General features: G+C 37.0%; 3 protein-coding genes across 5 annotated transcripts; all 3 read left to right on the top strand.

Moving 5' to 3' along the window:
* Positions 1-1,476: 1,476 nt before the first annotated feature.
* LOC116053296 lies at positions 1,477-10,531 on the top strand. Of its 3 annotated transcripts, XM_035994311.1 has the most exons (15): positions 1,477-1,641; positions 1,945-1,983; positions 2,532-2,820; positions 2,989-3,134; positions 3,486-3,768; positions 3,952-4,100; positions 4,721-4,976; positions 5,086-5,231; positions 6,361-6,589; positions 7,092-7,267; positions 7,656-8,034; positions 8,206-8,541; positions 9,057-9,139; positions 9,302-9,400; positions 9,909-10,531. In XM_035994311.1, exons 4-11 carry the CDS (start codon positions 3,023-3,025, stop codon positions 7,877-7,879), a joined length of 1,575 nt encoding a protein of 524 aa, XP_035850204.1. In that variant the 5' UTR covers positions 1,477-1,641; positions 1,945-1,983; positions 2,532-2,820; positions 2,989-3,022; the 3' UTR covers positions 7,880-8,034; positions 8,206-8,541; positions 9,057-9,139; positions 9,302-9,400; positions 9,909-10,531. The 3 variants fall into 3 exon arrangements, with proteins under 3 accessions (XP_035850204.1, XP_031160198.1, XP_031160199.1); XM_031304338.2 differs by lacking the exon at positions 9,302-9,400; XM_031304339.2 differs by lacking the exons at positions 2,532-2,820; positions 2,989-3,134.
* A 1,034-nt stretch (positions 10,532-11,565) lies between these two features.
* Positions 11,566-13,571, top strand: LOC116053404 (L-selectin-like). Its single transcript, XM_031304513.2, has 4 exons — positions 11,566-11,743; positions 11,947-11,985; positions 12,073-12,111; positions 13,047-13,571. Exons 2-4 carry the CDS (start codon positions 11,952-11,954, stop codon positions 13,397-13,399), a joined length of 426 nt encoding a protein of 141 aa, XP_031160373.1. The 5' UTR covers positions 11,566-11,743; positions 11,947-11,951; the 3' UTR covers positions 13,400-13,571.
* A 142-nt stretch (positions 13,572-13,713) lies between these two features.
* LOC116053363 (macrophage mannose receptor 1-like) lies at positions 13,714-17,721 on the top strand. Its single transcript, XM_031304447.1, has 4 exons — positions 13,714-14,034; positions 15,151-15,239; positions 15,547-15,658; positions 17,133-17,721. Exons 1-4 carry the CDS (start codon positions 13,728-13,730, stop codon positions 17,138-17,140), a joined length of 516 nt encoding a protein of 171 aa, XP_031160307.1. The 5' UTR covers positions 13,714-13,727; the 3' UTR covers positions 17,141-17,721.
* Positions 17,722-20,640: the final 2,919 nt, after the last annotated feature.

The raw sequence follows: 20,640 nt of genomic DNA, 5'->3' as shown, positions 1-20,640 counted from the left end.
TGTGTGTTGGTTGAACATGTTAAAGTGCCCGCCCATTCATTTGCTTCAAATTAATTTGACATACAATTTGGTTAATCAAATAGATAAACCAAATTTGAGCCTCCAAGCAGGAAAGTCAATTTGAAGGACATCCAGCTGAAAAAAAACCTACCTACTCAACTTTAAACTGTTTAAACTGTTTGACACCTACGTCTAATGGCTTGTTATAAAACAATTTAAGAGATTTGAAAAAAAATCTGCTCTGAAATACAAAAGTTACATTTTTGTTAATAAAAGATAATGACACATTGTAAGATTTAAAAGAAACAGCTTTGAAAGTCAAATTAGGTGTCAATATTCAGTATTCTTTTCCAGTTTTCATTTTAATAATTAATACAATAATTGCAATATATACAGCATCAATTTAAAGACAGACCGAACATTCACACATTTAGACACAATAATCACATGAAATAAGTCATGTATGTATAATTCTTTTAATTCAAACAAAGTTTATTTGAAATGTTGATCACTGAAGACAGGAGATACAGGATGCTTCTTTATATGATACAATATTTTTTATGTTTTATTGGATAATTTGTAATATGATTAAAAGAATATACAGATTTTGCATCAAATCAAATAAACACGTGACTTTTTGTGTCTGTATTGGCAGATTGAAAATAAGCTGGGTTTGTTTTAAGCCTGGTGGCCCACGGGGCCTCAGTTCCCCCCAGGCATAAGTCTCTGGGAATCATTTTTTATTTTTTTTTAAGACGTTTTTTAAACTACAGTTACAGCAAGAATGCTTGGTTGGAAACTAGTCATCGTCATATTTTCAAATCTCCAGTTAGCTTTTAGCTTTGACTTGATTTTTTTTAATTCTCAGTTTTATGATTCCTTCCATGATTGTGTAATTGCAGAAACTATAGGGCCCAACCTTAATGCTGTCATCAGTCTGTGACTGGCCCGCACCCGCAAAAAAAGACAAAAAGACACTTGCCACTGGTCTTAACTATTTTTCTGGGGAAAACCCTGCGTGTAAACGATCATGAGCTGTGTGTACCAATTCCATACTACATTTTACACTGCAATATGTGGGTTGTGCAGTGCGAAGGCAGTCAAACTTCTGCTGTCACTTTTGTGTTGCATTGTGGGACAAGAGTGTATCAACAAAACACTTAAGCGCCTTTAAGTCTGCATACTGACTGTTTTGATTATACTTAGTATAGAAGTAGGGATGAATTTCTCAACTTAACTCAATCAATTTGAACAGATTTTACACTGCATTACACGCTGAGGCCCCCTTCAGACAACACTACCATTTTATTTTGAAGGGGCTCTTGTGCCTGTATCGTAAACACACGCTTGATCTGGGCACCAGTCAGCAGTCAGAAGTTGAAGTCTCTGATTGACCAGAGTCACACTCATGCCTGTCACAATGTCAATGTGGTTTGCATTTATTTGTATGTGGGTCGATTCAAAAGCACATCACAGGATGACAGCATCTTAAGCAGTTCTGTGAACTAAAGTCTAGACTCCATAAACAAACGTTTTAGATTTAAGATGTTTCAGGTTTTAAAACTGGTGTTACACTATCCATTAAACTAAAACATTTTCTATAGATCATGGAGTGGACTTGGAGGCTCATTTTTATTTGGGGTAAGTCATATAATATTATACTATATTTTTTCAGTGAATTTGTTTGTCTTTGAAAAGTGATAATACTAGCTCTTACAAAATAACTGAGAGCACCCTATGCAGGGTTTAATCTATTTTTTGAAAGAAAGTATGCAATTGAATTCCTTATAAATTTAACAGATTAAATCCTAGATGTTGATCTTGAATTTTTTTTATTTTCTTACATTAAAATATTAGATTTTGTCATATAGTGGGCAACTAAAAGGGATTTTTAATCTATAAGGAAGTCTACTATAATGTATATATGTTCAACTTTATTTGCAGGGTTCATCCTTCTCAGTTTCAGTCTTACTCTCCAGGCCGGTAAGGAAATATGTATAAAAAGCAATGGTAGAAGAAGTACTCAGAATTTTTAACTTAACTATAAGTACCAATGCCACAGAAGTACTCGCTCTGCAGTACAAATATCCTGTGTTGACATCATTAGATGATTAGATCAGTGTGTCATGAGATGATTAATGTTTCAGGAAACACTTTTCTTCAATGTTCAAGTTTAGCAGACTCTACAGTTAAATTAAGCCGAGAAAAGATTACTGTGAGCCGTGTGCAGAGCACCGTGAGGTCCCTGGTCTTTTAAGCTGGCGTTGCTGTCAAGTTTAGCCGACAAAAGGTTACTGTTGCACCAAAACGACTAGTAAGAAAAGTCTTTGGGTTTTGGGTTAAAACACTAGTCCCCTTATGTAGACTATTTATTCAGGATATCTGCAGGTCTTGAAAAGTCTTAAAACATGACATATATTTTTGTTTTAAAAAAAACAAAACGCATTGGGAAAATGTTTTACATATTTTGCTCTGCAAACATGTACTTGCTTATCAATTCTATGATCTTTGTCACTGTGCCAACTCTCCAGCTAACTTGGCTCTGGGTGGAGTGGCTGCTGCGTCTTCAACTTGGACGTTGGACCCCTGGAATGCACCAAGCTTGGCAATTGATGGCAATGCTGATTCAATCTATAGTCATAGGAGCTGTGTTTGTACTCGGTACCAGGACAACCCCTGGTGGAGAGTGGACTTGGGGGGTCTGTATGACATCTCAACAGTTGTAATCACCCGAAGATCCGATTCCTACATTTATTAGCTAAATGGGGCAGAAATCCGCATTGGTAACTCATCGGAGAATAATGGCAACAACAATGCCAGGTGATACGATGGGTTTACCATGATACTTAGACTCGATTGCCATTTTGTTTTTACCCCAGTATTCACACTGCCATTGTGCTCATGTTGGATATTTTCCTTTTTGGGAAAGGGTGGGAGACTATTTGTTTTAGTTTTGCATTTCTACTCTTTCGCCTCCTCCTCCCTCAGATGTGGAGTTATCTCCGTGACCAGTGATGTTACCATGACCTTCCACTGCAACCAAATGATAGCACGCTACGTCAACATTGTCATCCCTGGAGTAAATCAGAGACTTCTGCTTTGTGAGGTCAAAGTGTTTGCCTACTTTACTGGAGGTAATGCATCATCATTGATCAATGATCAATGGCATCCAAAGTAGATTTAATTATCCGGTTGGTTCCTGTGTGAATGTAATTTACATAATATTATTTAGTGTTATTGATACTTAGTTACAAAATATCCTCAGTGAAGACTAAGGTCTGTTTACATTCAACTTTCTGCTGAATTTAGAAATGATTTTGTGCTCAGTTATTAATAGTTTCCAGGCTATGAGTGCTGAGTGCAGTTAAAAAAGAAAGAAAGAAATCATTCTTAGGTTCAACTTCTCACACCTCACAGAAATCTAACATGTGACAAGGTTCCCAATGTTTTACACATTGATCTTTGTCACTTTTCTAACTCTCCAGCTAACATGGCTCTGGGTGGAGTGGCTGCACAGTCTTCACTTTTTTACCCCTGGACTCTACCAAGCACGGTGATTGATGGCAATACTGATTCAAGCTATTTTGATGGGAGCTGTTCTTCAACTCAGGGGCAGGAAAACCAGTGGTGGAGAGTGGACCTATTGGCTCCATATGACATCTTATCAGTTGAAGTCACTCGACGTACAGATTGCTGCATTTCTGATCTAAACGGGGCAGAAGTCCGCATTGGTAACTCACTGGAGAACAATGGCAACAACAATCCCAGGTGATGTTATGGGTTAAACTAGCCTGATACTCAGACTGGAGTGCCATTTTGTTTTCACCCAAGTATTCACACTGACATTGTCTACATGTTACATTTTCAGTTTAGGAAGAGGCTGGGGGGTTTTCTTCTGCAATAACAAATCTTTCTTTACTATCTGTCCCTTGTCCCCTTTTTCTCCCTCAGATGTGGAGTTATCACTGTGACCAGTGCCGTTACCATGAACTTCAACTGTAGCCAGATGACAGGACGCTACGTCAATATTTTTCTTCCTCGAGTAGGATATGTTCAGCTTTGTGAGGTCAAAGTGTACGCCACTACCAACGTTACAGGAGGTATGCAATGCTAAGAAATGGCATCTAAAGTTGATTAAATTATGTGTTATTCTCGATACAATATTGTTTATTATTGTATACTTATATACTAAAATATCTTCAGTGAAGAATAAGGTCGGTCTATGTTCACAACTAGTTTCCAGGTTGTGAGAGCTAAGCATTTATTTGGAGTTAAAATGTATGCTTAATCATTTTTTAGAAACATTCATCACAAACTTACAGCCAACATTAATCACATCTAACTGATCAACAATCAAAGTAATATATGTGAAAATGCAATACATTTGAAACAATAACCACAAAATAACAAACCACAGGACACAACAACAATAAATCCCCAGAAAAAGTGACTTGGTTTAGGGATGGAAATGTTATTCGGATTGACTTATATTATGCGCCATTATCAGGTCAAATCTTCTATTTGTCTAATATTTTGCTTTACAATTAGCATTATAGCCTCAAAGAGCAGCTATAGTGGGGCTGTAGACTCTTTGTCTTGTTGAACTGTACTTTAGTAGGAAGACCAATGATGTGGTTTCCCAAATGAATCTGTAACTGGTTCTTTTTTAATACATTTATTCATAACTGCCTTAATGACACTGACTGACAATGACCACCAGTAAACGTGGCACCAAGAGGAATAGCTACGCAGTCTGCAAAACCAGCTTCTGCAGAAACTGCTCCATCTAAGGCCATTGATGAAAACCCACAAGAAACCTGTGCCTCAGTCCCACTGCAAGACAACCCCTGGTGGCAACTGGACCTTCGGAGTATCTACCGCATTAGTAATGTGTCTATCACCAGCGACTGCTGCTCGGAGAACTTGACCGGTGCTGAGCTCCGCATTGGCCTCAGGAATAACACCAAGAACCAGAGGTGATATTAGCAAGAACAAAAGAGTACATAGCTGCTGTAGTAGCACTAATAGTTTCCAGACACTATAATAGTCTTTTGTTTCTTTTTACTTATACTTTCTTTCTTTCAGGTGTGCCATCATCTACATTGCAGATGGACAGCAACAATATAACTACAATTGTGGCATAATGGAAGGTCGCTTCATCCATGTGGTTCTTCCTGGACTACAGAAGACTTTGACCATTTGTGAAGTACAGGTGTATGGTACTGTGCTAGGTAAGCTCCACAGCATGACAAATGAAATTTCCCCCTGAAATCAGAATACATTTCTACAACAGATTGTTGTGCCTTTCAGAGCAGAGCCTTTCATTTATTTATTGAGTATGCCATATTGGAAGAACAAAAGTACAAAAATGACAACAAAAAGCTCAAACATCTTCATTTGTTCCTCTCTGACGGCTTCCTGTACATGGAAATGTTGGAAGAATATACTTTAAATGAGGAGTGACATTTCTTTCTATCTTTTCAACATGGTAGCATGTCGTGTGTAACCATTAATATGCACACATTGTCCATCCCCTTAAACATCTTGATTAAAGAGTAACACAACACCCCCTGAAAATCTTGACTGACCTCCAGTATATCTTCTCACCTGGCTTCAGTGATGTACGGGTGTACTTCAGGAACACACAACATCACTGTTGGGTGTGGAAACCAACCAAAAACCAGGGGTGAAACATGCTTGAACTTTCAACCAGAGAGAGCAGCAAAACACAGCTTTTTGTCTGGTGTTCGGTTTTTCTTTTAGAAACCGTACCCGGGAATGTCGCCACAGACCAGTTCGTAATACTGCAAATGCAAGGGTTGTAATCAGTGGGTCCTAGGCTCAATCCCCATGTTACCTCATTTGGTGATAGTGACTTAACATACATTTATTTAAAAAAAAATCTTTAAGATTATTACTTTAAAGAAAATACAAATAGATGCACATCAGCAAAACAAAATGAATATTGCGTAACTTTCTTCAAAATTCCAAAAGCCTGGAATTGGATAAGATTTCTACCTTGAAAAACAACAACTACAAAGTATAGACTGTAGTATTTCCAACTTTATTTTGTAAGCTTTCACAACCATGTCAAGCTGTGTAAAATTTCAATAATGTGAAACCCCAGAATAAATTTCAGTTTAGTTTTTGTATTTCCTATCAACATCAAAATTTGGTAAAGGAGCACAAAATCTAATTTCTGTTATTTATTGTCTACTTGCTTTCATTGTACATTTACATCAATGGCTATTTGGCCTTCTCTTATACCTTTGAACACCCTTGTTAAATTTAAAGTACCAACTTAAAAAAATAAATAAACAAACGTTATTCTAATTTTTTTTACACCTTTCTCCTACCTAGAAAATGTGGCTTTGAGAGGAGTGGCTTTTCAATCTTCCTCAATATTAACCGGACATGAAGCGAGCAAAGTTATTGATGGCTATCCGTTTTCCACCTGTAGCCAAACTGAAGACAAAACCAGTCAGTGGGTGATGGTGGATCTACTGTTTCCCTGCAATGTGACTGTGATCCAACTTGCCTACAGTCAGGACTGCTGCTTTAGTAGTGATGTTCGAGTGGACAACACAAGGTAAATATATAGTCGAAGAAGGATGGACGAATACATTGCCCAACTATGTTTGTAAGTGGAGACTTTCCTTCCGAAAAAAACTACAGCATCAGTCGTTGCAGCAGATGCCCAACAAAAATCATGTTTACCTTCAACTGACAAAGCCCTCTAGTAGCTTTAGGATTCATGACATGGAAATAGTGTGATGTTGTTATGGAGCAGCAAAGTCTGCAGGTGAAGGAGGTTGGGGTAGATGGATGGTTTAACAAAACATGAATTTGCATTGGAAAATGTAAAGACTACAGGAAATACTTTGGGTCTTTTGCCCACTGGTCACTTCAGCCATTATCTCAGAATTTTGAGAATTTGACTAAAGTCATCTCTGGGTCTCTGGTAGATATAGTAATACCGTAAATATCTTTTACAGGTAAATCTGGATAACAAAAAAAAAAAAAAATCAAGTTTAAAGGTAAATCAAGCAGTGTTATGTGTACCTTTTCTATGTCTCTTTTATCTATTTCAGCTGCATGGTCATCCCAAGTAGTTCACAATCACTGGTGACCCTGGATTGCGGTGGGCTTGTGGGTCGCTATGTGACTGTTATGCATCCTGACATACCACCGCCTCTGTGTGAGGTTGAGGTCTACAGCACTTGGGAGAATCCTCAAAACAGATATCCTCAGCAGCCCCCACCCAGTGGTAAACAAATTATACAGTTTTATGAAATCCTACTATGAAAAATCCCAACCGGAAATTGAAGGGTCATCGCATTTGCAGTTGATACTGTCATTTAGATTATTAGCTTGTTAGGACCTTGTTTATAAAACTCACTGGCAAGGCTAATGTGGTAGGAGTGGTTGATTTCTTGCTCCAATTAAATATTTTACTTGTATCACCTCTATAAATACCACAGCAATGCTGAATCATTACTCTCAATGCTATGTTTGTTTTTTAAGCAGAAATATTTTCCAGATAGATTTTTTTTGTCTTCGACCTATTAGTGATTTAATCCACTCTGATTGTAGTACAGGCATTCATACTAGTCCTACATCATGCGTTCACAAACAAAATGAATTTCTACCAACAGGTTACTGCCTCTTTGATTCCTGCAGCCGTGACTACATTCTCATTCGCAATGAACCTAAATCATGGTTTGAAGCCCAGACGTACTGCAGAGAGAGGTTCACTGACCTGGCCACCATCAGCAACGCTAACGACATGAACAGGGTTGTTGACAAAATGAATAATGACTTCAACGACTTTTGGATTGGGCTGTATAAGGGTAACTTAACCTGGAGGTGGTCCAGGTGAGGGTTACTATGGAGATGGTGAAGCTGAGTTCAGGAACTGGGGTGTTGGTGAACCCAATGCTGAGAGTGGCATCCAGCACTGTGCTGGCATACAACACACTGGTGAATGGAGAGACCTGGACTGTGACTTACCTAACTATTTCTTATGCTTTGATGGTAATATTATGGAAAATATTATTCACATGTTGACAAAGTATAACCTGTTTGTGTGTGCTTTATACTATTAACTACAAACTGTGGATGGCTTAAATATCATCAACCAAAGGCTCCAGGAAAAAGTGCCGTTCTTAGTGTGTTGGTGTATCTTGATTATTTCTGTGTTCACAGGCAGAAACGGCACACTAGAAACCAAGATTCTTGTGGAAACAGCAATGAATTGGACCGATGCTCGACGCTACTGCATGGTGTACCACACAGATCTGCTCAGCATAAGGAACCAGGCTGAGAACAATGAAATCCAGAGCATGGTGCCGGCAGAAAAGCTGGCCTGGATCGGCCTTTTTGAAGACTCCTGGAAGTGGTCAGATGGGAGTTACTCCTCATTCAGATACTGGTCTCAGGGACTGGTCGACAGCTTAGGAGAGAGTCCAAAATGTGCTTATGTCTATGACAGGAAATGGAGCTTAAGGTCCTGTGACACCAAATCTATGTTTCTCTGCTACTGTAAGTGGTATGCAAGTTTATGTAAGTTTTACATTAGTGCTTGAGCCATTGATTGATTAGTTAATTGACAAATCAACTTTTCAAACAAAAATGTCCAACCTCTGCTGATTCAAGCCTTTCAAATACGAGGATTCTGTGCTTTGCTCATGTGCTTTACATCATTGTTAAGTACATATTTTGGGGTTTTGGGCTGTTTGAAGATGTTTTGCTTGGGCTCGAGGAAAAAGTAATTAACATTGTTCAAAAATCTGCATCTCAAGCAGCTACCAATTCTCTTCAACTTAATTCATTTTTGTGGCGCATTGAAATGAACCTGAACCAAATGCTGCCTGGAATATAGGCAATTCATCTTAAAAGTCACTCTATGCTTAACAAAACGTTCACTAGTGATGCTACTGCTACTGTGGTCAATGGACTAAAACGTGCTAAACAAATGGCACAGCTCTTTAAATCATAACATTTCATAACGCTGTCAAAATGCCAGCTAAACAATCACACCAGAAACTGTTTTTCAGACTTTAAGAAGATATCTGTCGTGAGGATCAATGCTGACTTTGACATGAGTGACCCAGTCATCCAACAACAAATCTTGAGCCAGGTGAGAAAGAGAAATTTTACTAAGATTTATCATGTGCGCATACATAAAAGTCTACTCCCTGTGTAATTTTTAGTTTATAGGAGCTATATCTAATTAGATCCAAGTTGCTAATCATTAAAGTTATACTAAATGTAAAGACTAATGTGTGTGTATGCTTCCTAGCTGGAGGCAGAGATGAAAAAAAAGGGGACCAGTGATTTTGAGATCAGGTGGAGGATGTCGGGACGTGTTTCACACAAGGAAGACAGCACAAATTAAAAAGTAAAATATTCCAGTTTTTCATTTAATTCACTGTTTTTAGTACAGTTTAGACCAAATAAATACACACGGCAAAACAAAGGAGATATACTGCATACTGATTTCTTTGCAAAAATTAATTAAGGATAAAGTGCTCTGTAACTACTGCTTTTTGTACTGGTTTAAAAAGTGCTGCATTAATAGTTTGTCTGTTTACTGGCTTGTAAAAGTATGAACAATGGCCTGTTTGTGGAATACACAAATGTATTTATATAAAAAAAATAATACAATGTATAGATTAGAATCTACAGTATTCCATAATAGTTCATCTTGTTGTCTCAAATAAGAGTTGGGCCTTGTTTACCAACGCTTCTATTGACCAATAAACATGCAACCATCTTCAATTCTCAATGTCATCTACAATATAGGGAGTTTTTGGCCTAAAATGTGTATTCCTTCCTGTGCTGTTCTACATGTTGACCTGTGGAGGGAGTCAGACTACAGAGTGCGTGTGCTTTCTTTTCTTCAACAGGTGTGTGCAGCCTGAAGGGGCTGGAACATGAGTCTTGCTTCTCTGGCTGCGGACTGAAGTTGAACAACTACTAATGTGTGTACTTGAGGGAATAAACGGGAAAAGAAGTAGAGTAAGATGACAAAATATGCCTACAGTAAGCAAACACAGTATGCAAAGATTATATTTAAGTTGCTTTACCCATGTGTCAATGACATTTTACTTTGTAGCCAATTCAAAGTAATCATATACGTTGTATTGTGTGAAACCATGAATCTTTCTGAAAATAGTGTGTTATGTTAAAGAGTTTAACTGTGTCTTGCTCTCTCTTGTCAGAATATTATAGAAGCATTATTGCATGGACATAAAATTAATACTTTGCCTTTTTTTGACGTTTTATTCAATCATTTGCAAAGAAAGTCCAAAAAACGACATACATTACATACAGCACAGTTAATCATTAGTTACTGAAGCATATTCCCCTCTCAAAGGCATGAGCTCCTTTCTATGCAATAATTGTAATCAAAACAACAGAGGGCTCAGCCCAGTTAACTTTAAAAAATACACTGAAAATTAGACCCTTAACTTGGGGTAAACTGTGCCTAATTATATACACAGCACATGCTATATAAATATACTTTATACACAGCATATAGTCTAAAAACTACAAAGCTAACACACAAAAAAAATGAGCAAAATAAGCAAAACAAACACACGTATTGTGTACATAAGATATACAATATCAGAATGTTGCACATCATTTTTGTTTTTTCTTTTCTTTTTCTCCTCCTTAATTAAAGTTATGCTCTGTATCATCATTAAGCAGCATGCATGATGGAGAGCAGTTCATCTTTAAACACAAAATTTCTGATAGACTTTTTGTAATTTGTTCCCAAACATGCTTTACTGGTGGACACTCCCACATAACATGTAAGAAAATCATGTATAGTATAGTCAAGTATGTATACCAGAGCTATGCCAACGTGGTGAAATTAAGTATTGTCCTCCAGACTGTAATGAATTGTTATAGAATATAGGTGTGTTGGCATACCACTATAGTTTCCAATTATAAACCTTTTTAATTTTTTAATTTTTTTTTAAAATTTCGTAGGCTATTATTTGACCATATTTCAATTTACATTTTTCAAAACAGAGGGATGTAAATAAAATGTCATTCAAGTGAACTGGTGACACCAGGCTCCTTTCAATATTAAGCCAATACTTTGATATTTTGTAAAATAAGCCTACTCACTTTCATACTGAACTGCAGCCAGCCGCCGGTTAGATAAGCATAGCATAATGCCTGGAAACAGAGGGAAACCGCTACCATAGCTGTGTCCGAAGGTAAGAAAAGCATTTGTTTGACTATGACAACCAGGGTCCAAAATTAACTTTTTTTGTCCACCAGCCAAATGGATAGTGAATGTTTAAATTTTACCACCCACTCAATAGATTACCTTTTGTTTTGGCTGGTGAGGGAAACTAATCTACAGCCACTTGCATATTTTACCATCATTTGGCTAGTAGATTATGCTAATTATTTTTACCACAAAAAGGCTACGTTTGTTGTACATATATTTTAAATAATTTAATCTGATATTTTAGAATTTCAGAACAAGCTTGGTAAAACTTGCACTGCTGACAAACTGTACAAACACAAAGGTGGGAATGCAAAATAGCTTGTGTAACCACCTGATGCCACAGGACCACTGGTAACCAAATCTGCTCATGTTTCCACCTCACTGCTGGTCGAGTTTTGCATGAAATGACATGAAAAAGTGAGAGAAATTTCCACAAATGTTCCCAACATACAACATAAATTCCCAAACAGAGTTGGTTGTGGGATGAAGAGAGCGGTAAGTCTATCTTAAAAATATACATACATATATTTAATAGTAGTTTAAATTATTCTACACTATAGAACCACACAAATGTGATGTATGTAATACATCTAAAATAACTTGATTATTAGAAGTTATTTAAATTGTTAACTTCCTATCTCTCTGTGATATACTTTCTGTGATCTGCTGTAAGTATGATTTTTATTCGTCTGGCTCAGATTAAATGGTGTGGCTAAAGAGTGCTGTCCCCTTCATTGGTAAGCACAATTCATTACTTACACTATTGACTTCAATGGTTGCTGTTGAAAGATGAAAATAACACAATTTGCTTTTTTTCCCCACAGGGATTCTCTTTTTGTTTCAGAGGACCACTGCTCAGCTGAGTAAGTACCTTTTTCATCTTGACCACTGTAAACATGTAATGCTTGTTTTATTATTACTAATGTGTCACAACTGGCAAAAGATGCTTTCCAAATCAAAGAAATGTAAAGACCTTGTAAAAATGCTAAATAACTTGAAAATACTGGCCTGCTTACATGCATTTTTTTTGTTTTTTGTTTTTTTGTAGTTATTTTTATAATAACTATATATAACTATTACAATCAATGGATACATTTACCATGACAATAATGAGCTGAGCTGACCTAGCATTTACCTTAAAAGATTAAAAACTTGGTGAGAAATGAACAACAATGTTTTTCTCATCACATACACTTTATTTCCTATTATTATTTAAAACCAAACAAGTTAAAGAAGTGAAGTGAAAAAGTGCTTTATTCATAACAAAGGTGTCCCACAGTCGCCTAAAACATTTCTTCCACTGTCCTTAACTTCATTTAAAATATTTTTTTAAATCAGTTTGCAGCAAGCATATTGAGACAATATCAAATGCTAGTATTTCAATGTTGCAAACCCAAATACAATGTTGATTCAATGGCTTTTTTTGCAACATTTAAACGGTGACTGTAGAAATGTTGACATAAAGTACATTTTTTATAAACTCAACCATATACAAACCTGTCCGACCATCACTCAATATTAAATTAAGAATTTGTACTCCTGTTTCTGTTGCTGATGGATTTTTATTTTGTAAACCATGTTGTTATTTTCTTTCTAAATTGTATTAGTAAATTAAAGTTAAATGTTCACAGTGAACAGTTGGTGTTGAGACTCACAGGGAGGTGTTGATTCTGCATTGATTCTAATTCAGGACACCCCTATCCCCATTTGTTGATACCATTTGGAAGATAATGCATATTAATGTTCTGCTCTGCTTGCTTTTTTTTTTTTTTTTAAATATCTAAAACTTTGCCCAAAGTTTCTCAGCAGTACCACCTCATCAATGTCTCCCTGACCTGGTATGACGCTCAGAGCTTTTGCAGAGTAAAGTACACCGACCTGGCCACAGTGAACAACATGGACGACAAGAACAAGTTGGTCAACACGCTGGGCAGTAATGTTACATACTGCTGGATTGGGCTTCAGAAAGGAAAGACTCACAGGTGGATGTGGTCCGATGGCAGAGGCACAGCGCAGTTCACCCCATGGGCTGTCGGTGAACCGGACAACGCCGGAGGCAATGAATGGTGTGGAGAAATGTTTCAAAATGGCCGCTGGAATGACGCACAGTGTGGAGGTGATAGCGTTTATGTGTGTTATGAACGTGAGTAAATGACATACAGTCTGATTTTGTCACGCATGTAAAGTGATAAAAATATGTTTTAAAAACATAGTGAATAAAATCCAGATATAACAATATTGAAACAAAAGGATTGGATGCTGCTTTCAGTCCATTGATAGTCTTTATGGGCCTAACACTAGAAGACAAAGTTATTAAAATGTTCTGAGGTTGTTAAACATTATCTTACATTAGTAATGTTTATTAACCTAATCTCTTGCTTGACCCCTGCTGACATTGCAGAAGAAATACCTGAAATTTATTTTTTCTGCCATCTCCCTGTATGTCTCTTTAGGCCAGCAGGATGGTTCGCAAAAGTATATGTATTACCCAGCAACAAACTGGGTGAACAGTCAAGAATTGTGCAGAAGTAGGCACACTGACTTGGCCTATGTAAGTACCAAGGCAGAGAACTCAAACATTGCCAATGTTGCCGGAATGTTTAACGGCCTGTGGATCGGTCTGTTCAGTGATGTCTGGATGTGGTCTGATGGAAGAGAAACTTCCTTCAGGTACTGGTTGAGTGGCTCACCTGATTTGGGAGACTGTGCTTCGGTTGCAGTGTCACAGCAGGGACGCTGGATCGGAGCTGATTGTAACCAGAAGGCCGTGTTTGCCTGTCAGGGAGGTGAGTTACTGAAATGCAAAAATGCAAAAATAATTCTTAGACATGCTGCTAAAGTGATTTCTTTAGTTAGGAGAAGATGGTTGAGCATGCATACATTTTAACTTTCCTTTCTTCTGTATCTAGAAAACAGCGGCATATACCGGATGAACATAGTGAAGCATTTAGCAGCTAAAGAACCAAATATTTCTTATAGGAGTTGGTGGAGACCAAAAGAAAACAAATACCCATAGGAGCGTTTCATAAATTAGCACCACTGTGGCAGGAAATGTGACCGTTAACATCGTGAAACTGTTGCACTTTAGGTCGCAGTTAGGCTTAGGCACATAAACTACTTAGTAAAGTTTAGACAATTTTTTTAATTCATTTTTTTATTTTACCTTTATTTTACCAGGAATATTCCCATTGAGATTCAGAATCTCTTTTTCAAGGGAGTCCTGGCCTGGCTCGAGTCCAGCAGCATAAACAATTTCAACATAAAAAAAAAAATCAACAAACTTAAAACGAACAGCAAATTACATCAAACAATCAATTGTCAGAGTTCAGTAAAAGGACATGTGTATTCAGTGGTCAGAAAGTCCTTAATCCTGTTTTTAAAATCTTCCAGACAAAGATTGTGGTTTGGGTTTAAACCAGAACATTTATGTTACTTCCATGTGTACGTAAATTACGTAATTATGCACGTGACGTAGAACTTGACATAGTTCCGTTTGTTAATTAAGGTTAAACAGGACATGTAACTCGGTCTCCTAGGTGAAAGTCCTGTGTTTGATGACCTACTGTGTCGTTTTTCAGGGGAGGACAGTTTTAGCCAGAAACACAACTACAAATGAATGATAATGTTGCTCAGACAACTGGATGTGGTCAAAAAAAGAAGTTATTGCAGGTTGAAATCATTTAGTTTATTTAACAAAGAGCTGATATTTGGCGATTTATAATGTATTCTTATTTTTACTCAAACAACATGTTTGTGAGGTGAAAGTACTTGGTTATATCTGCAGAGCTTTCTTTTAGGCTGAAAAAGTTTCCAACAGAGTGCATAAAAAAGTAGCCTGAAAGGCGAAGCCCACTGCCTGACAATGATCACTAACAATATGATTCTGTGTTGTGATGCTGCAGGTCTCAAACTAAAGAGGATGGTAATAAGGATTACGATGCACTCTAAAGTGGACCTCACTAACTCAGTCGGTGATGCACTCCTGAAAAAGGTAAAAAAAATATATAATTGATGAAGTAATGCTAAATATGTGTATATGTTCTGTATGCGGCCTGCATTTAAAAAAGAGACAACAGGAGACTACAGACACACTGTAGGTTTGACCTGTAACCATTAGTAACCTCTTTCAGGTTAATGTCCCACTACTTGTTTATTCAAGATACACAGATTTATTCATATTTTATTAGCATTTCAAAACTTGAATGATTTACAGATACATAAATGTTACACAGATGGGCAGGTACAGCTAGTGTTCAGCTAGATTTTTTTTTATTTGTAACACTGGTGTTTGCCCTCAGTTGGAGACAAGCCTGAGACAAAAGATGACTGATTTCAATCTCAGCTGGCAAAGTGACAAAAGTGGACTCATCTTCCAACGTCAAGAGCAGTTGGAGGCCACCAAGAAGCCAGGTGAGTGTAGCCTCCTGATCTTAAGAGACATGCTTGACCACAGACACCTTTCAGCTATAGTATTTGACTGTCAGCAGTCATTTGGGATTGTCTGACAAAACAGGTAAAAAAACTCTTTAAACACTTAAAGGAATAGTTGGACATTATGGGAAGGAATAGTTGGACATTTTGGGAAATGGACTTATGCACTTTCTTGCTGAGAGTTGGATGTCATGTCTGTACAATAAATATGAAACTACAGCCTGCAGCTTGTTAACATAGTTTAGCACAAAGACTGGAAACAAGGGGAAACAGCTAGCCTGACTAAAAGTCTAAAAGTAACCTCCTACCAACACCTCTGTAGCTCAAGCTCACTGATTCTGATTCACTGAGTCTCATTTGTTTAATCCATGCAAAAAAACTAAGAGTCAGGGAACAAATTACGTTACGTCCTAAAATTTCCGGTGGTTGCCTGGCGCCAGAAAATAGTCCAACGCATAATACCCCATAAAACAGTGAATTGTTGTTTTGTATGGATTAATACAAAACAAAGGAGATACAACATGTTAATGAGTTAAAGCTTTAGTGTGTAACTTTTTGATATTAATAAACGTCCGTTACATTCAAGCCATTGCCAAATGAGTTGCTACAAAGCTAATTAAGACTATCAGCTCCATACAACTCTCTCTGTATTTCTCCGTATGGCTATGTTCAGAAGATTGTGTCGTCCGACGACTTTCCTGCACAGAAACTCGAGTGAAGATAACTACCTCTTCTGATATGTTTTTTAATCCTCCGTGTCCTCCTTGGCTACTAGCAGCTGCTTGGAGGAGGGGTGGGTGCGCGTGCGCGATCACATAAGTCGAGAAACTACGCACTATATCTTTAACTTTAGAGGTGCCTACTGGTGGATTTTGTTACCTTCAGACAGAGCCAACTAGATGTTTCCCCTTTACAATATTTGTGCTAAATTAAGATAAACTAAGCTAACCACCTGCTGGTTTCATAGTTAGCATACAGACATTAGAGCAGTATAAATCTTCTCTCTTATCTTAACTGAACGTGTATGTCCCAAAATGTCGGACTGTTCCTTTAAGAACTGGTTAAAAATGTGGATCTGGACCACAATCAAACACATGGGGTTCCTTGACGAGAGGATGATTTGGGTTTCACTTAATTACTCAAAATATGATATATGAACAACTAGACATGAACAACCAGACTCCAGTGATTTATAGCACATTTAGACTTTAGTCTTTTCAAATAGCTTGGTTAGTTGGATTTTTTAAAAGCCTGCAAGAAACAGACGATGACTGGGGCAAACATTTAAAAAACATGAATTTAACTAAAACATAAGTGATTTTGAAGAGGAGACATAAAGTCCATATTTGGGCAAAGTAAATCAATATTTTAGTATAATTCAAATTCTCTTGGGTGTTTTATGTGCTCAATTAAGTAAGTAAATATTCTAAAAACCTGTTTTTTCTCATTACAGGATGCTAATTGTAAAGCAGAGGTAACCATATGTTAAGTTAGTTCAGTTTTACTGTTGGAGAATTGAGAGTGATCATTTTAATACCGTATCTAGCTTTGGTATATATTCTGTGTACTTATTCATATTGTCCTGCTTCATAAGAATTGGTGAATGTATCCTTTAAATAAAATATTTACCTGACTTTATAGCTCAAATTGAAGTGGTATTTAAGAACATGAGATCAAGGCTGTGCTTTTACTTTGCATTTTGCTCAATGCATGTGAGTGAATATATCAGTTACTTGATACGTGTTTTGCACATTTGTAAACTTTCTTTGATTTTGTTAGGACTGTCTGTTCAACTTTGATCAGTGATTGGAGATGAGGTGTTTTCTTTTGTTGTTGAGTTTTTAATACAATGACCACATGGCAGACTAGGATGGCCTTTAGGTCATATTCGTGTTTATGAATTGTGACTTATTGTGATTACCCATGTTTTGATGCCAGAATGTCAACCAAAAACCATGTGTTATTAAAGAAAAAGCTCAAACAAAACCTTTCATTATGCATTAATGTATGATTTTATGTGATATTACTATTAATGTGATGTTTTAATTGTTGCTTATGCTTGATCTCTGAAGTGATTTATTTGACTACAGATATGAGAGTTTAACCTGACGACTTTGCCACATACTATCTTAATCCTGCCATTGTGTAAATGCTTTACAGTACACTTCAGTCAAATACATGTTGATTACATCATCACACACCTTCTTGGGTTTGCATACAGTATGGATCATTTCACCTTCACATCCTCATACAGTGCAAGGCTAGAGCGGCAAGACACAAGATGAGGTACATTTATAACTTTAAAAAAAAACATTTGTAATTTTCACTGCTTGTTGCTGGTGGACAGAATACTAAAACAAAAATATTCTTTCTTTGTTAAGTGTAGTTTGAAGTCAAGGTCCACTTACTACATATCTTTTGGAGCTTTCAGCTGTATCTTGTGGCCTAATCAGCGGCAGTTATCATGGAGAGGGGTAGTATTTACAAATGAATACTTAATCAATAAATATACTAAATAAATATAGTATATTAGTGAATATAATACAGGCATAATTTACCGGATTACAACTGTATTACGTTGCCATCATTCATACAACAGTTACGGCTGCTTAACAGGAGTTATATTTGTGTTTAAAAGTGCTTACGCTGCTTATAAATTATCAATGCGGGGGAATTTAAAAAGTGTTACTAAATACATTTGGAGAAGATTTGGTGTGATTGGGACCTTGGAGCTGTTAAAAATTACTTAAAATATGAAAATATTTTAATACGTGGATATAAAGTGTGTCTTTTTGTGGTCATGAGCTAAAAAAGTAGAGAACGTTCTGCATTAAAACATCTACCGGATCACGAAATCCTGTATTTGGTGTTGAACAAATTTATTAATACTTAAACTGCAGGTATTGTCCTGATGCTTTTGATGGCTGTCTTGGGACTCAAGGCGAGATTTTGACAGGGTCAGTTCTTTGTACAAAGGTTAAAAATAATTCTAGTGTACCACCACTTCTAAAGGTCCTTAATTAACACACTGTATCTTCTTAGTTTAACGCAAAAAAAAAAATTGGGGTTCTATTTTAAAGGTAAAAAAACAAGGGCACTGTGGTGAAAGAGAAAATAAGTTCTGACTGTCAATTTGTGTCTTCCTACTGAGTGATTCACTGCTGAAACAGATTAGAGAAACAGAAAGACAACCACACAGGTAAAATGAAGGAGAAAGAGAGATTGAGTCTATAGTTAGAACAATTTGCATATCTGCATTCAGTTTCAGGCATGGCAGGAAATACGGGGTGTGTCTGACGTCAAAACCTGCTGGCGGGCTGACAAAAATGTACAAATCTTTCATCACAGAGAAGAAAAGACAATAAAACCAAACACGTGTGCGTAAGTTTACCTGAGTAAGCTCACCTGATGCAATAAATCACACCCACAAATTAATCCTTGAATAACAGTAATGAAGCTCAGTGTAAGACGTCATTAACCCAATCACTACTCTTTCTTCTTAAATCAAATCAGCTGTTTAGAAGCGATACTTTCAGTTAAACCAATCAGACTTGGCCACGAAATTCAAGGGCCAATCACAGCATTACAACTCTGCTTTATTTAAATCTGTTCTCCCTGTGTTGTCAGCTGTCGTTTCAGGCAAAGTGCTCAACCCTCCACCTCCCCTGCCGCCTCCGGTCATCGTGTTTCTCCCGGCTGACCGCTCCGTTGCCTCTTCGGTCTGGTCTCCGGTCTCCTTCTCTGTCGCCACCAGTGTCTAGATTCCATCGGGGGGTTATTATGTTGCTGTTCTCTACCCCTTTAAAAATATTATTATTCGATGGAGTCTACTCTCCAAAAGACTTTGTACATTTTATCATGCAGTTGTACAATAAATATTTTGCATATCTGCAAACAAAGTCTCTCCCGATTGAAATTATTTGCAAACACGCCTTGCATTCTTTTTCACTCAATAAACATTGTAACCAGATTTTCTGCATGTCTTTCATTGCACTTATCCTGAAGCTTATAATAAATCATTTGATTTTTATTTTTAATGCAGATGAAGTCATGTGTTGTGTACTATGTGATAAGTAAATGTTTTTAAGTATGTGTATTTTGTTGTATTTGTGTCAAGCATATACTTTATTTGATGATTACATGCATAAGTCTACTCTAATGTTTGTAGAGTACTTTGGAGTTTTTCACTAAAAACAATTGGAAACAACATTGATGAAAAAAGTGAAACAAAATTACGGGTCCTAAAAACAAAATAATGAGCTGAAAGATGCCAAATTGCTTCATAGAGCTGAGTTGAACTGCAGTCACGTAAAAATTCTCAGTGGGCTTTTCATTATGAGCGAACATCACACATAGGGATTTATTCCATTGTTAATATGAAAATATTGATGAGTGCAGCTTTAATAATGTTTGACTGTCTAATGTTCTTGCTTGTTGCCTATGTGAATAAAAGAAAGTATGTTTCTGTCCGTGTTACCCTTTTGAGATTTAGAAGGAATATGCACTGTAGACATATGGAGGGCCTTATAGGCTGAGATCGTATTAGCAGCCCCCTAAACATGGTTATTATCATTGTTTGCAATACGCTATTAGATTATACTATATATTTTTCAAGATATTCTGTATTTTGAATATAATTCTTTTTTGTTATAAACTTAACATCTTAAAGCTATAGTGCGTAGTTTCTGTTGCCCACATGAGGAATTCTAAGTAGCGACAACAAAACCTTTGGCGCGTCCACATGATACAAGCCTTCCGTGATTGTGCACAGCCCCCCACCCCTCCTCCACACAGTTGCTAGTAGACAAGGAGGACCGAGGAGGACACGGAGGATTAAAAAAACATGATGGACTCTTCAGAAGAGGTCATTATCTTCACTCGAGTTTCTGCGCCGGACGACACCATTTTCTGAACATAGCCATACTGAGAAATCCAGAGAGAGTTGTGTGGAGCTGATAGTC

Source organism: Sander lucioperca, chromosome 17 (assembly GCF_008315115.2).
Source record: "Sander lucioperca isolate FBNREF2018 chromosome 17, SLUC_FBN_1.2, whole genome shotgun sequence".
Taxonomy (NCBI): domain Eukaryota; kingdom Metazoa; phylum Chordata; class Actinopteri; order Perciformes; family Percidae; genus Sander; species Sander lucioperca.
This window is presented reverse-complemented; position numbering and strand designations above follow the sequence as displayed.

Excerpts from the sequence above, each read along its gene's own strand:
- LOC116053363 (XM_031304447.1), top strand. The coding sequence starts at position 13,728 with ATGTATTACCCAGCAACAAACTGGGTGAACAGTCAAGAATTGTGCAGA. Across the intron at positions 14,035-15,150 it reads CGTGTTTGCCTGTCAGGGAG|GTCTCAAACTAAAGAGGATG; the intron begins GTGAGTTACTGA and ends GTGATGCTGCAG. Across the intron at positions 15,240-15,546 it reads GTGATGCACTCCTGAAAAAG|TTGGAGACAAGCCTGAGACA; the intron begins GTAAAAAAAATA and ends GTTTGCCCTCAG.
- LOC116053296 (XM_031304338.2), top strand. The coding sequence starts at position 3,023 with ATGACCTTCCACTGCAACCAAATGATAGCACGCTACGTCAACATTGTC. Across the intron at positions 3,135-3,485 it reads GTTTGCCTACTTTACTGGAG|CTAACATGGCTCTGGGTGGA; the intron begins GTAATGCATCAT and ends CTAACTCTCCAG. Across the intron at positions 3,769-3,951 it reads AATGGCAACAACAATCCCAG|ATGTGGAGTTATCACTGTGA; the intron begins GTGATGTTATGG and ends TTTCTCCCTCAG.
- LOC116053404 (XM_031304513.2), top strand. The coding sequence starts at position 11,952 with ATGGTGTGGCTAAAGAGTGCTGTCCCCTTCATTG. Across the intron at positions 11,986-12,072 it reads GAGTGCTGTCCCCTTCATTG|GGATTCTCTTTTTGTTTCAG; the intron begins GTAAGCACAATT and ends TTTTCCCCACAG. Across the intron at positions 12,112-13,046 it reads GAGGACCACTGCTCAGCTGA|TTTCTCAGCAGTACCACCTC; the intron begins GTAAGTACCTTT and ends CTTTGCCCAAAG.